The sequence below is a fragment of the Hippocampus zosterae genome, chromosome 13, assembly GCF_025434085.1.
Source record: "Hippocampus zosterae strain Florida chromosome 13, ASM2543408v3, whole genome shotgun sequence".
NCBI lineage: Eukaryota > Metazoa > Chordata > Actinopteri > Syngnathiformes > Syngnathidae > Hippocampus > Hippocampus zosterae.
The window spans coordinates 7698959-7715826 of NC_067463.1; the positions used below are offsets into that span (position 1 = coordinate 7698959).

Sequence of the window (16868 nt, forward strand, 5' to 3'; positions counted from 1 at the left end):
TTAGAATAAGAAATAAATTCTAGAAATATTTTTCCAGCAAATATTTTAACAACATTTCTTCCTGCTAGCACCTTGACATGACTGTGAAAAGTTTACAAAATCACTGAATTGGCTTTGTGAATTGTCTATATTTTGGATAAGCGGTGAAAACATCTAAATACATTTTTAAAGGTTCACCTTATATCTAGACTTAAGATTCACAGAGCAAACTCAGGTGCCTTTTGAACGCAGGATCGCACATTTTCATGGAAAAACGTTGATAACTTTTGTTTCTTTCAATATGAATGCAAGCCAGAAATTCTTCCATCAAAGTATATATTTGAAATACATTCATTATACATTCCAGTACTGCAGTTTCCTAGTAAAGTATTTTTACTGTTTTCACTGTGCACATGTTTATACTCTATTTATTACATTGTTTTCATAGCACAACGAGCATCAAAGACAAGAATACAATGAATGTTCTTCGATCACTCATAAGGATGTGCTTTAATTGTTGCTGTAGTGCCAACAAGAGTGCAATAAATATATTGATATGACCCTGAGTCTGAAGCATACATTTTGCACCACAAACACCAATGAGAGATGACATCGTACAAATAAATCAATATTGTAGCTTTAATTTGTGAAGTGTGCACATTTTCATCTTGGCAAGAATGTGTTTATCAGAACATTTAAAAAAGTCACAGAAAATCTTGAAGTAGAAAGTAAAAAAGATTTAAAAGAAAGGAAAACATGTGCTTCATTGTTAAACACAGTTTACATGTCCAAAAGGGAGTAGGAAAAAGCCAAGAAAACCTTATGCATCCCTACCGATTGTTCTTTGTACATTTTTTGACTTATTTCATGTGAATACAATAAATCACTCATTTAGTATATCCCTAAAATGAAAAGAAATCTACAACATTTTCATGTCGACATTCGTTCATTCTGAACTCAGCCACATCCTTGGATTTAAGAGGGTATGCAACCACATCATCTCAGTTTTTTATTTTTATTCTCCAAAATATATTTTCAAAAGCATTTGAATTAAGTTGTACAGACTACAGGCCACATATTATTTAATGACTTGAAATTATTTATCTTGGTGTATTTTTTTTTTTTATATCCAGCAAATATCGCATAATCCAGCATTTGAACAGGGGTGTGTAAACTTTATATAACCTCTGTTTCCCGTATATGTTAAACAGCAGAGCTCAAACGCAAACCGTGCTGGCGTTCACCAGCCTCAGTATTCGAAACATTCGATGCTGCGTTCTCATTGGTCCGCTCTACGCCTTACGTAATACGCATCCTGACGCCCGATTGGACATGAGGGTTGCCAATCACAATTGATGGAGCAAGGAGGCGTGCAAGCCGCGACGACTATCAGCATCTGTCACGGAGGATGACGCTTATGTCCGAAGCGACGCTTTTTGGTTAAAAAAAAGAAGAAAAAAGCGAAGTCAAGTGCAGCCGGCACGATGGTACGTATATTTTGTGTTTCACGTTGTAATGACGGTGACGTTTTTGCTTCGCGCCTCTTACCCGCTTACGTTATGTTATTACTCGGCATATTAACAGGTGAATACAATCCGATCTGGTACCCTTTTCATTTGTCCTCGTTGCGGTACTAATTTTTCCGAACAAGCGTGTGTATCTGAGCTTAAAGTGTTGGGAACGCGATCAAGTGTGCTGTCATTGTTTGTCATGTATTTACAGTACGGCTTTGTAAATCACGCCCTGGAGCTGCTCGTTTTGAGGAATTACGGACCGGAAGTGTGGGAAGACATCAAGTGAGTGTATATTGTTATGCCCCTTTTTAATGATTGTTATGCTTATTATATGCTCGTGTTTACACAATAAAATGTTTGACTAGAAGCAGGAAATGTTTGACTGGGAGCAGGCAGTGAGCTCAGACGTGATACAGGCCCATTGGACGCTTGCTTTTAATGATTAGCAAACAAGACCAAACCACATGCTCACACAACGACACATTATATTTTTATTGAACATAACTTGTCTAAATAACGTATCCTAAACTGACTCTTAACATTGTCAGTCACAACCTTGTTAGTTTGGGGAACTCATTTTTGACATGTAATGATTTGTTCATGTCCATCCATCATACTTGACTGATAGTTCATTTGCACAGCATGTGCAGTTGCCCAAACACAATGATACAGGGATGTGCGAGCAGGGGAGGCAGGTGAGGCAGAGCCTCACCTCTGAATGCGCATTGCATTGCGCAAACATCACAAACTGGGTTCATACATGCAACTGGCTTGTGCTGCTTGCCGTATATCTGCATGTCGCAAACATAATGTTTAGCCAATTGAATAAGCTACTCTTTTTCCTTTATATATTTGTAAATCTGACACTAAAGGAGTCAGTGCCTCACCAACCATGAACCTCACCGCATATCATTGAATGATATTATCTCATATGGGGCAATTGGGATATGCATCATGGCAGGGTAAACAGAAAAAAAACTTTGGAAATCACATATTCTCAGATCTGAAATCAGGCTTCCCCCAAAAATTGTGTGTTTGACATCTGCCAATGCGAGTGCACCACAAATGCCATAAAACTAACATAAGATAATTTTTACCTAAAGACCTTTTTCATAAGGGCCGAGGTTCGGCCCAATCAAGCGTCCCTTTGAATAACCAAAATAACTGCTGGCGATCGGTGTCCAGTAGAGTAATTAGGAAATTACATGGAAATTGATTGGGTAGATATTGTAACTGGGGACTTTGACCTGCTTTGTCCTTCCAGCCTTTGTCATGAATACGTAACAATATTTTTTATGTGGTTGTTAACACTGTACATTTGCACAATTCAAATGGATTTGCACCCCATAAAAAACTGACAGAAGTGTCGACCTCCGATTTGGCTCCGATTTCAAAACAATGTTTACTATTAGAATTATAGGAAATAGAAGTCCTCGCCATCATAAAAGTCATGATTTGCTGTACAGGAAATGTTTTATCATAAGTAACTGTAATGGAATGAAACGTATTGATGAAAGATGACATCACAGTGCCGCAGGGTAAAACAGGTGCATTTTGCTGCTTAATTAATATTCAAAAAATGCAGTATTATTCCCAATGCTGTTTTTAGACATTTGGGGGCACATAAAAATAATGTGGTAAAGAACATTTTTCACGTGCCTTCCCCTTTCATTTTGTTTATTACATAGTAAGTTTGGATCTCCTCAATAAAAGTTATTTACTCTATCTGGAACGAGAAATAAAATAGATAAATGAATAAAAATAAACCTCATTCTACTCAATTAACAAAAAAAAGAACTCTTCTGTTAAAGATACCTTACCTTGTAACTGTTTTAATTTGATGAACTTGCAGGTGATTCTGAAAAACTCTTTGCTTTATTTTGTGCTGAGTTGTTGCAAAATGTTAATTTAAAAAAAAAACGCTGTGGGAAAAACCTGAGCATTACTGCAAAAGAATGTGCTCCAAGTGACATTTAAATGTGTTGTTCTTGAGCGCCTCCTATTCTATCACCGTTTAATGTCAACATGACATTTTTTAGAACGCTCTCTCGACTGCGCCTTGAACCCGCCACGACCCTAACAGAAAAAAAAAACGTAGAAGAGAAAGTTAAGAGCTGCAGCTGTCTTGTGTAAATGTTTCCATAGTTGTTATTCTCCTCGATGCAGACATGCTGCATCTCACTGATATCTCATATTCCATTTATCACCCTTCTTCTTCTCCTCCTTTTTAACTTGGATCAGCTATAGACAAATTATTCCAGATTTTCCATTGAAAATTGAATTTTACGGTATGTTTTTTCACCTGCTGTGGGTTCAAAAGAACTGGCCAATATTGCCTATCAATCAAGTTTGTTTTGTCAGCCTGAACAGAACTAATGACAACCGCATTACATTTTCTGTGAGATAATGGATGCTGTAGTGCCCGGCGATGCACATGAGATTTGAAACCGATGAACAGTTTCACTAGCAAGTGCAATTACCTTCTTATGTGTAAAACAAAAGTGGACATGTGGATGTCTGGTCTGACATGAATTTCATCCCCAGGAGGGAAGCGCAACTCGACATCGAGGGTCAGTTCCTCGTTCGGATCATTTACGAGGACACCAAAACGTATGACCTGGTCGCCGCTGCCAGCAAAGTTCTCAGTAAGTCTTTTTCTCTTATTTGCTGTGGCACACACAGTAAGCAACGCATATATATACTGAATGTGCGTGTGCGTGTGTGTGTATGTGTGTGTGTGTGTGTGTATAAAAGGTTTATTGACAAATGCAAGACAGAATAATGGCGCTGGTCAACACACCAGGAAAAAAGGAAAGAACCAAAAAGCGCCTGCAAAAGGCAAGGAAAATACAAACGGAAATTGCTTGTCTCAATCGGACAAGAGAATCAAATCACGACAAATGCCAAATGAGAATAATTCCCCAAACTAAATGACTACTTACAAGAAAGCTATAAACAAGGAATGAGAAAAAGGGAGAAAAATCTGGAACTTTGGAAAATTGCACATGAACATTGACTTGAGGAAGGCGAATTATCCGACAGTGAGTTGTTGGCTTGGAAGCCCTTAACTAGTCCGTTTATCGCGATAGCTACCAGGTGTGCAGCTAGACAGATTGGAACTACTCTGCCACCTACTGGAGACGAACACAAACTGAATCAGGACAGAGATTGATTTCATGACATAAGTGTATACGTTTTATGGTGCGTAAAATTTTACTGTGACATTCAATTGGCGGATGGGCGGTGGGATCCATTGTGATCGTTTGTTACGAGGCGTTTTTTTAATGGAGTTTGTCGAGGCAACATTTTCGATACGACTCTCGGATTGGATCACATTAGTATGTGCGTAATAAAATGTCCTTACTACGTTCACATGTACATGGGAGCTAATATATGAATGAGCTGAAGATTAATTGTAACTCGAGTGCCTCATTATGTGCACTAACAGTATTTCCTGTTTGATATTTGTCAAACGCGATCACACCGTTACACTTCTGTGTATATTTATCACATGAACATGGCCAGAATCGGACTTTACGAAGGTGTCAATCTTTTCTTTGCATTCCAGAGATTAATGCAGGAGAAATCCTGCAGATGTTCGGGAAGATGTTCTTTGAGTTTTGCCAAGAGTCGGGATACGACACCATCTTGCGGGTGCTGGGGTCAAACGTGCGCGAATTCCTTCAGGTAAAAGTCTGTTTGGAATTGAGATGTGAGAAAGTCTGCCATCCAGAGCAGACGGTTACTATGTTTTTGTTACTAATTTCTAACAAAAACAAAAGAATGTCGGGATAGAACCAGGACTGGTCGCCAGTCTATCACACACTCAAAGTGTAGACAAATAGTAAATGCTTCTTTCTATGAATAATAATCGCAGAATGACTTTGCTGTTGCAGAATATCGATTAGCACTGATTGTTTATGATTTTTCTCAGAATTTGGACGCCCTCCACGATCACCTGGGCACCATCTATCCCGGTATGAGGGCTCCCTCATTCCGCTGCACGGATGCAGAGAAGGGCAACAATCTAATCCTGCACTACTACTCTGAGCGAGAAGGCCTGCAGGACATCGTGATTGGCATCATTAAAACGGTCGCACAACAAATCCATGGCACAGAGATAGAGATGAAGGTCTGCTTTGCCCCTTTTTTTTTTTGCACGCATTTTTTTTTTGTCTGCTGTCTCATATGTCCTAAGTACAGAGGAGGGAGATGTTATGATATGAGGACTGAATCACAGAAAGGCCTAGGCGATAGAGAGAGGTTTTGGAAAGATATCTGCGACAAGGGGAGTCGTTTTAGATTGAAGAAATATTCTCACTCGCACGGAGTATTTTCAAGATGGCTCCCATTTATTTAAACCATTTTCATCCATCATTTTCATCCATATATATGCTAATCAGCCAACAATCATGACATGATGGGAACATTCATCGCCGCCATACTCTCCATATATTTTTCAGCATTGTGCGCACATGCACGCATGGTGTGTGTTTGTGTGTACTAAAAGCACAGGAGGAAAAAAAAAACGGCAGACGCTCCTAATGTGAGACCCAATCTGGGGAAATATTAGCCACGGTTGCCGTGGAAACAAGGCGCAGAGACAGCAGCCTGACGTCAGTGTGCCTCATGCCGACACTGATTAATGTCATTGTCAGCGCTCCTACGTAATTCTACTGTAATAGACCTCAGATTCATGCATTTTGCACCCTTATTTTTAGTCTGTGTGATTTATTTAAGGACAGCAAGGACGAGACAGACACATTCGTAAATGACTTACTTAGAACGACGGTGCAATTCGTATCAGTCATCGCTTTATACCAGAGTCGTTAAACGTACGGCCGGCGGGCCATAAACATCCATCGGGTGGGGCAGAACCAGTCCGTGGGGGATGAGTTCTGCAGAGTGTAAAACATACAGGACACATTAAATGCAATTCTTCAAAAAAAGTAACTTTTATTGCTTATTTTGGTCACTAACAGCCACTTAAAATAAGTTTCAGGAGCAAAGCTTGTTCTAAAATGCTGTGCACCCTTTGATTTGTGAAGAAATAACGAAACAAAAATAAAAAATAGCACCTGCACATCTGATTTGATCAATAGGATAGATTTTGTCAAAACAATGTGAAATTGACCAATTTGTAACATAGAAGGTTTTGACCCGACGCCGGCAAATTATATAAAATTTGAAGTACATCATATCATCTTGGTTGCACTTGCTATCTTATCTTCATGACCTACAGTATATGGTTTGGTCTTGCGTTATACTGTACTACTGAACGTTTTTTTTTTTTTATCGTATTGTCAAAGTAAGGAGTATCGTAAAAAGTACAGCATTGAACTTTATTTTTATTTTTTGCCATTTACAATCCGAAGAAGTTTAATCTTCAATTTAATCTTCAGATGATCCAACCCAAAAACGAAGAGTGCGATCACATTAAGTTCCTGATCGAGGAAAAGGACTCAGAGGAAGAGGCCTTCTACGAGGACCTGGACGGCTTCGAGGAGAACGGCACCCAGGAGACGCGCATCAGTCCGTACACCTTTTGCAAGGCCTTCCCCTTTCACCTGATGTTCGACAAAGACCTGATGCTCACGCAATGCGGCAACGCCATTTACCGGGTGCTGCCTCAGGTCCGCTTGCCGTTAAGCGACAATGACTCAGCATTGGGGGGAGGGGGTGGATCAGTTGTTATAGAGCACACACGGTCATTTCTAATCTGGAGCGTCTGAATTACGCCTCTTTTCATTTCCCCCCTTGCCTTTTTAGCTGCAACCTGGCGCTTGTATCCTCCCGTCGGTTTTCTCCCTGGTCCGCCCACACATTGACTTCAGCTACCATGGCATTCTTTCCCACATCAACACTGTCTTTGTCCTGCGAAGCAAGGTAGGATCTTGTCCAAGAGCTGTCATTGTCGCAACACGGTTTTCTAACAAGATCAGACGTTCCCAGATTACTTGAGTGACTCGATTAATTCAATTACAAAAAAAGAAAGGGTTGAAGCAAAATATTGCTGCCGCAAAGCTTCGCCTGGAGGGACTACTTTTCCACAGACTAAGTTCATGCGGTGGCACATGCCATTCAGTTTGTTAACACGATCGCGGCGAAACAGAAGGATGGACTCCGTAAAAGATGCAGACTGTCCAAATGTATGAATCATTGCATACTTAAAACAAGAAAGCAAAGTGCAACATGTCTACTGAGAAGCGGAACTAGCGGAGAACAGCGCATCTACGATTGCTAACATAATATACGGCATCAATGTAGGCTAATTTTACCCTTTGATGCACCCTGTTACCCGATAACATGATAAACTCTTCAGTGTAGTAACCGCTGTCCCTAAAAGGGTTAATATGGCTGTAGTCAATTTTAATCCCCCCCATAAGCGATCAAAAATTGGGCCCAGCCACAAGTGCACTTTCAATAGCTTTTTTGAACCAACATAACAACAGGCAAAAGCAGACATGGAATAAACATTCACACACCCATAGTGCCAAACAGTTAGCCAGTGATTTGCAGAATAAATATTCCTGATCGTATCCGAGACAAAGTCCGTTTTTTACACCACTGGTGTCAAAGTCAAGGCCCGGGGGCCAGCCGGCCCACCACATCACTTTATGTGGCCCGCAAAAGGAAATCATGATCACTGCTAAAACCTGTACCGAAATGTTAAATTGTCACGTGTGATAAATAACGTTGAAATTGTGTTAGGCTCATTCCACTTATCTCAACAACAATTGAGCAACAACAAACAAATGGTGGACTTCAGTCATTTCAAAAATAAAACTAGTCATCCATACATTTGTTGTGTACAAGTAATAATAGCCCGAGCAACATTTATTCAGTTTCACTTTCGTAATGGCCCTCCGAGGGAAGACGTAACTCTAAAGCGGCCCGCGACAAAAAAATGAGTTTTACACCATTTTAAAGGATCCAAGTGAGAACATCCAGCGCATGACAACGTTACAGCAGAATCAAATTTTACTCTTGGTCTTAAGTCTTCTTCAGTTTTCTATGGCAGGCAGACCTTGAAGGAAAAAAAAGGCTTTTTGACTTTAAAAATAAAAAGCAAGGTGTAGTTGCACCCTGTTTTTACTGCAAGGCTTGTTTTGTGGTGGAACATTCAATGAAATATTCATAAAGGTTGCTGTAACCCTGGCAGGAGGGTCTGCTAAACGTGGAGACGGTGGAGAACGAGGACGAGCTGACGGGGGTGGAGATCAGCTGTCTACGGTTAAAAGGACAGATGATTTATTTGCCCGAAGCCGAGAACATCCTCTTTCTTTGCTCGCCCAGGTAAGTTTACACTGCACCTCAGTGTTCTCAGCCCAATCTCGCTTTCTTTTATTTGTCATTGATTTTCTTTTCAAACAGTCCAAATGCGTGCAAGCACACGGCCACGAGCAATGAAACCTGAAAATTAGATTCGATTCTCTTGTCACCTCCGTTGGCCTTGCTGCCCTTTGTCTTAGCATGTTTATTGGAAATATTGGAAGAAGAGGAGCAGGGTTCAAGAGAGGTTGTCCTCGCAGATGCAAGACACTATAGCAGAGATGACATCGGCGCAGGGGTTTGTTGTGACGCATAACAATGGTTGTGTTGGTGAGTGACATTTGCTTTCAACACAACAGGACAGGAGAAGTGAGCGTCGGGTGTGACCCCTTATTCCTTGTTGCGGAATACCCTCACACAAGCGCCATCCCACCTCATTTACCTCTCTGATATTACCTCAGAGGTCGCAAAATCGCCATATTGATTTTTCAGGAACAACGGTCACTCAGTGGACAGCCTAACATGTTATCAGGTTACAGGTTCTCATTATTGGTTCATGAAAAGGGTTCATTCAGTGTCTGTGCCCTTTACAAAAGTGAAAAGCCCCCCTTTTAGGCAGTGTAAAGGGGCCAACAGACAACACAACATCAGGATAACTCGATTACAATAAAAGTAGAAGCAAAATCTCTTTTTGGAATTTCGCAGTGACCATTTTTCACACATGAACTCATGTTGTTGCAGACGCGCGCACCACTCCATGTACCGGTGTCAATACTGTAAATTGGCACAAAGTCAGAAAAACAGGCGGAAACAGTCGTTAATGGAACAAAATGTCCCAAGTTTGGGATCTTTTCATGCTTGGAAAATAATAAAAATAAATAAGTGTAATGTTTCGCAGTAATCCAAAGCATTTCACGACAGTGTGTCAACAATGGCCAAAATCCTTAACTTGTGGATGTTTGGAAATTCAATAAAGATCAAATCATCTGTACTTCGAACGTATCATACTAACCCACCTTCAGTCCCCTTCTAATGGCTTTATTGAACAAACAGGAACAAAAGAAATAAACTATTGTTTCACCCAACTGGCCATAACTCATGCCCAGGGACCCAACGGGCATGCTAGCGAACATGAGCTAACAACAGCCCACCAAATATACGCACACATCACTCACCAGGGCAGTCCCCGCTTTTGAAAGGCAACAGTAACACCAACATCCCGGCATTGTGCTTCCTTCTTACAAAAGTGTGATGAACCTGGACGACCTGACGCGACGAGGCTTGTACCTGAGCGACATCCCGCTGCATGATGCCACACGAGACCTGGTGCTGTTGGGCGAGCAGTTTCGTGAAGAGTACAAGCTGACCCAGGAGCTGGAGATCCTCACCGACCGCCTGCAGCACACACTCCGGGCCCTGGAGGATGAGAAAAAGAAGACGGACAGGTTGGACTATTTTCTCTTCAATGCGTGCGCAAATTCGATTTACAATCGTAACTTGTGGACATTCATACACAAGCTGCCAATTGCCACGAGTAATGTCGAGCCTCTCAACACGCAAACAGTTGCTAGAATACAAAAGTGTAAATATTTGATAGCTGCAGCCATAGAACAATTAGAATTTTCTTTCGCACGAGGCAAAAAAGACAAAAGCTGTTGACGGTCCTGAAAAATGATTCATCGGATGGCGCAAATATTTTCCTTTGGCAAACAACAGGAAAAAACAATGAAACAAAATGGACTAAGATGGACTCGCACCAAATGCTACATTGTCACCTCCTGCCTATGCTACAATTTTGATATTAATGCTTTCATCACTGGGAAATAGAAATGTTCATGGTCGGTAGCGCCTGCTTTTAGCCTGCTATTAATATATCAGTTTAGGTTGTGAGTGTAGCCCTTTTAACTGTTGCTTTCTCCAATGGAAATCTTTTAAACACTAATCCATGCCTCTCAGTCATGCCGAAGTGTCAGCAAGGTGAGAATCTATTGATTCTGGGTGAGTCTGACCTTCCACGAACGGCTTGGTGTAATTTATTTGGCAGGTGGTGAGCAGCACTCTATTGAGAAAAAAAGACGAGTGGTGTACTGGATTTGTGTGTTCTTCATATCAATGTTGTCCAATTGGACACATTCAAGGCTTCCCTGTTAGTATTTAACAAAAAATCATTGCTTAAATCATTGCATATAGAGCAAAAGATTTTTATGATGGCAACACTTTTACACCACAAGAGATGAATTCAATTAGAATCGAAACCACGACATCAGACAAATTGGATGGACTTTAAAGGCTCCACGGCATAGATATCTTTTTTTGGGCATGCCTGAAAGCTTTGACCAAGCCTCCATGATCTAAGCGGTTGCCATAGGAACACCACCCTTTTATCCAAATGCAGCCAGCATGTAGAAATGACCCAAAAGATGGTGGGTGAGCGAATAAAAGCGCCCATCCAAAAAGGACTCTCTCCACTTGACAACATATTCACTTGCCCCCCGTGCATTCTTCGTCTTCTATCTTTTGTTATTCAGATTGCTGTACTCCGTCCTGCCTCCGTCCGTAGCCAACGAACTGCGACACAAGCGGCCCGTCCCGGCCAAGCGCTACGACAACGTCACCATTCTTTTCAGCGGCATCGTGGGCTTCAACGCCTTCTGTAGCAAGCATGCCTCCGCCGAGGGCGCCATCAAGATCGTCAACCTGCTCAACGACGTTTACACCCGATTCGACATCTTGACCGACTCGCGAAAGAACCCTTACGTGTACAAGGTTGGGAATTCACTTGTTGAAATATGACGTTGCAGTTGTTGTTACTGATGTTTTTCTTTTAAAAAATATGACTTACAGTTCAATCCCGTGGAAGAACACGCACCTGCGTGTCATACTGTACGTGCCCAACAAAAGCTAATTTATTCTTCAAGTAACACACCCCTTTTCATTAAAAAAAAGTTTCTTGTCAAATGTTGATTAAAAAAAATACAACTTCATCCTCATAAAACTATTATTTATGTTTCAAAGAAAATTTTATATTTTCACACAGTTTACTTCTAAGTCTAATTTTATTGCAATTTTTTTTTCTCAAGGAAATTCACATTTATTTTCACAAAATTATGACTTTGTTCTTATATTTATGCTTATTTTTCCTTTTCAGCAGGGCCCTTATGCCCCTACTTATGTTTGAATGCAGCAGTGGCCCTGCGGTGCAAAAAAACGTGATGTAACAACCTTGATTGCGTGCTGGCGAACGACTATTTACAGTGGTTGACTTGAGTTGAGACACCGGTGGAACAGTAGTATGGATTTCTAAACAACACAGAGCAGCTTTTGAGAGTCAGCACAGCGCTTTATGGGCCTCTCATGGCAGATTTACACTGTAGGCTTTCAGACAAGAATGCACTTGAAGGAGTCAAACAGACCCCAGCCACTTCCAGCTAAGCCTCCATTGGCTTCAGGCACTGGGTCACCAAAAGAAGTAATATTTACTCTACGAGCTGAATGGCTCGGTGGTCTCGCCCCTACCTCAATGTCTCAAAGCTGATGTCAGTGTTTATCAGCCAGTTTATTTTGGGCTGCTCTGTGTACTGAAAGACATTGTCTTCGGTGGGCGTCACACAATGCACTTTTCAAATAAAGAGAATGGGGCTCACTGGAAGCTATGGAATGTTTTCGACACAGGTGGAGACGGTGGGCGACAAGTACATGACGGTGAGCGGCCTGCCCGAGCCGTGCACGCACCACGCCAAGTCCATTTGCCATCTCGCGCTCGACATGTTAGAGATCGCGGGACAAGTCAAAGTGGACGACGAGCCCGTACAGGTGGGATTTGGACCCTTATGCAGGTGCAATTGCAATCGTTGTGAATATTGTAGAAAAGTTCATTTCTTTCATTGGTTCAATTCAAAGGAATAAATATACAGATTTGATAAAGCACAAGTTGAGTTAAAAAAAAAAAAGGTTTTGCAATAATGTGATCATCAGCCCCCGCTAATCTAAACATTGCATTCTAGTTAATACTGGGTTGATGGAATAAGAATTAATCAGATAAATCCCCCCGTTTTCAGCACTGCTGAAAAACAAATAACTAGAAAGAGATTTGTGTACATTTGTGATCCCGCTGCACAGTTTGTTTTGTCAAAATCGTATCTTTTGGAGTAATAATAAAATATATAAATAAAATATTTAAATAATAATAATTTAAAAAATCAAAAAAAATACTAAGAAATGAAATTTCTGTAGCGCTTAACTCATCACCCAAAGATAGTTATTAATAGCAGTGGATACAAAGAGACACCGAAAGAAAAAAAAGAAACATGTCGGCTATAGTGGGGATAAGACAGTTAGCTAGCTAGTAGGCTGAGGCGTTGTATCAGCTAGTGATTGTTAACCGTACAAACAAAGGGGAAATTTTGCCAGGTTGTACTTTTGGTCACGGTATTCTCATGTTTACCTGTAAATCCCCTTCCCTTTCTTGCGTTTTAATGTGCTGTCTTTCACTCATGTGACTTCACAGCTTTGTTAACATTCACTTTGAATACTGGTAGCCCAAAATGGCCGTCACACCCAATTGTGTTATGGGAAGTGGCGCCCATTTTGGACTATCTGTGTTCATGGTGACCATCAACAGTACCGCATGTGAAAAGACGAAGACATTGCACAATGATTTGTTCGCAGGCAGAAAGTGTATTTTACCGTATTTATTTTTAACCACACAGCAATAAATTATGGGTATTTGTAATTTTTTTCTGCGGCTGGAACAGATGCACCTCTACAGCCATAGGTTAGCCTGGGGCTTTTTTTAAAAAAACTTGTTACTATCTGCACTAAAAAAAAGTAAAATAGTTTTAGTCATAATTGACACCATGAAAATGGATTTAATTTATTATTGTACTCATTTGTGTTTGTTTTAAACAGCAGCCGAGTTTCCTGTGTTCAAATGTACCGTGGGTGATGGTTACTATTTCATTGATTGCAGAATACGCCTGCTTTAGGAAAAGCTTGTTTATTTTGGCCACACTAAAGAGGAGCGGACTTTTTCAGAGCAAAAACACACTCAAATGATCTTCACTCTCCCTAGTTAAAAATAGATTCTCATTCATCTCGCGCACAAGAGCGCCTTCACGCTCTGAAGACCACCACAGTGTCAAGCGCTTGACAGGGAAATAGTCTGTAGATTGCTTACAAGTGCCTCTTCTGTAGCTGTTGTGGAAACATTGTTGCTTTTGCAGATTACGATCGGGATCCACACGGGAGAGGTGGTGACAGGGGTGATTGGCCAGAGAATGCCTCGGTACTGCCTCTTCGGCAACACGGTCAACCTCACAAGCCGCACGGAAACCACTGGTGCAAAGGGCAAAATCAATGTTTCAGAATATACATACAGGTGAGAAACGTTCACGTGGGTTTTTAGTTTCTGGCCCTGGATTTAACACCACTGTTCAGGTTTGGCATATTGAAGTACACACGTAACTCATATCTCGCGGCACCATTGTCTTTAGATCAAGTGTGTTAAAGGAACTGAGCCCCGCCGACAGTAATATAATAAACACCTTCTAAAAAGCCATATAATTGCTTTTTGATGCCATAAGATAAGAAAACATTTTTTTTGTCTCAGAATGGAGAAATTCCCAATTTACAGCAGCAAAATTTTGAAAGGGAGAAGTATAAGAACAAAAAGTATATAAAAATACTACAAAGCACTACTTTGCTATCAGACAAGGTTATGCCTCATTTCACTGTAATCCCTTTGCATAAAGATGGCACCAAAGCAATAATTTTATATTGGAGAGTGTTTTGGCCTGAGCACTAAACCAGCCAATAGATGAGTGTACACCCTTAGCTATTATTGTGAAGGCACACGGTTTACAAAAACAAGCCTTTGCTGTTGTTCCAGGTGCTTGCAGTCCCCCGAGAACGCGGACCCTCAGTTCCACCTGGCTTACAGAGGCCCCATCACCATGAAAGGGAAGAAGGAGCCCATGAAGGTGTGGTTCCTGTCCAGACAGGAAGTCCACTGATGCCCTCCCCTTCCTTCAACTCTTAATTCATAGGTATTGAGTAGAATGAAATAACACGGTTGTTGATTGGACACAAAAGTTGTCGGTATGAAATTGTGCCACTGTGCTTCGCTACACTATGATATACAGTCCAGGATTTACTGTGTCTAATTTAGACACGTATTGATTACGGTAGTTTGAGTGATAATAGCTGTACTTGTCAATCACTTTTCACTGCCCAAACACACCCACAGTGGAATCATAATGACATTCAAGTTCGTGATATTTCACTTTTAAAAAGTAAAAGAAAACAATATATCAAAAACATTCGAAGTTTATTCTACATAGGCTACATCAACGTGTTTGTTGACCATACTCCCCCCCCCCCATTGGTGAGGGTGAATATTTTCAAGTCGCAATATATTTACTTTATTCCTCACTCTTAAGTGGACATTTTATATTTGACCAATGTGGGTTTTTTTTTCTTTTATATGTAAAATATTTTGCGCGTGAACGCCTTTGTCTAATCGCACTTTTGAAGCACTTCCACTTTGTACACTATTTGGCTTGGATGTTAACTTGCCAACATTTTAAGCACACGTAGCACAGTTCAGAGATTTTGATTCGAATCTCAACTTGTGGAGTTTGCACGTTCTACCTGCGCTTGTTTGGACTGTGTTGCGGTACTTCTGCTTCCTCACATATTCCCAAAATATGCCCGCTAGTTCATTGAAGACTCTAGATTGGCCATAGGTGTGAATGTTACAATATACGTTGTCTACCACATACGGCTGTGATTGCCTGGCGACCAGTCCCGATGGGATAGGCTCCAATTCACCTGCAACAAAACAAATCATGAGGTCTAGAAGTATAGAAATTATGGAGGGGTTGATGTTTGTGTACCTCATGAAATTGCACACACGTTTAGTATTTACCACTGAAGTGTTAATGCACAGAAACCTTTTAGAGACACATATTTATTATTGTTTTATTTTGCTGTGCTGTTGTATGTAACTTTTGGAAAATGCCCCAAATAAAATATTTTTAACTCATCTCATGAGTGCAAAATGTATCATTCAGCAACTTAAACCATATAGTCAGTAATTTAAGATAACGCAGTAAAATGTCTACGTAACATTTGATTCGAGGGCCTGCATCGCACACCGGTCGTAACCTCGAAACGTCGTGTGTCGAGCACCTTTGAATCTTTGGTTCGGGTTGAGTCGCAATAGCAAAGGTGGTTATGTAATACGTCACGGGCTCCCTCTAGTGTCTGTAAAAAGAGCCCAACCCTGTGGAAAATGCTTCAAGAATTGTATTCACTGAAGAAATTTTGAATACGAAATTGGTGTACCAAGCAATATTGGTTTGCAGGTGTGTAAGGTCAAAGGTAACATAAATTGGAATAAACACGTAAGCAGTATTCCTATTTTTAACTGCTCAGCTCTTCATAATGACAAAGGTACTATAAGTGTTATCTCTTTCCTGATAACATCTTCTGATGGGGCACTGTGTGTGTGTACAATAGATACACACTTCAACGTGGCGATAGGACACTTTATTGACTGAAGAAGATGGCAATCAAATCGAGTGGTGAATAATGTAAACGTACCAAATGGTACATACAGGAAACAAAAAGGTTGAGAGCCAAGTGGGCTCTGATTAAAAATATTTACTCTGAAATTATTAAGTTAGAAAATAAGGCACTAATTTTTGAAGTTTCGTAGGCGTGATTCTTTCCCATTCTTGCTTGAGTGCGACTTCAGTTGCTCAACAGTCCCAGGGTCTCGATTTTCACATTTTGCACTTTAATGCCTCTACCTTTCAGCCTTATGTTGCCTACACAGATGTACAAGTTATCCACGGGCAGCCCTCTACAAATTCAAAAATGTAAAGCAAACACGGTAAAGCAAAGTTTAGTTGCTATGCTGCATGCAAATAGAAGACACTCCCAACAGAAGTGAGGTCAGCCCCATTCATAAATGCTTTTAAATCCAGGTTAAAACTGACTTTTTTTATACACATATGTTATTATTTATTGATTTTATTTTATTGTGCAGGTATACCTTATAAAGTGTCCAGTGGTGTATGGTGCTCTGGGAGAAAGGTTAAG

At 40.6% G+C, this 16868-nt stretch overlaps 1 protein-coding gene across 2 annotated transcripts; it reads left to right on the forward strand.

The window, feature by feature from the left end:
• Positions 1 to 1318: 1318 nt before the first annotated feature.
• Positions 1319 to 15807, forward strand: gucy1b1 (guanylate cyclase 1 soluble subunit beta 1). 2 transcript variants are annotated; one of them, XM_052085247.1, is made up of 13 exons: positions 1319 to 1466; positions 1702 to 1775; positions 4038 to 4138; positions 5062 to 5180; positions 5428 to 5625; positions 6896 to 7126; positions 7263 to 7379; positions 8656 to 8789; positions 10013 to 10210; positions 11294 to 11531; positions 12438 to 12578; positions 13988 to 14142; positions 14653 to 15807. In XM_052085247.1, the coding sequence occupies exons 1-13, from the start codon at positions 1464 to 1466 to the stop codon at positions 14774 to 14776; spliced, it is 1833 nt and encodes a 610-aa protein (XP_051941207.1). In that variant the 5' UTR covers positions 1319 to 1463; the 3' UTR covers positions 14777 to 15807. The 2 variants fall into 2 exon arrangements, with proteins under 2 accessions (XP_051941207.1, XP_051941208.1); XM_052085248.1 differs by lacking the exon at positions 1319 to 1466 and adding an exon at positions 1486 to 1563.
• Positions 15808 to 16868: the final 1061 nt, after the last annotated feature.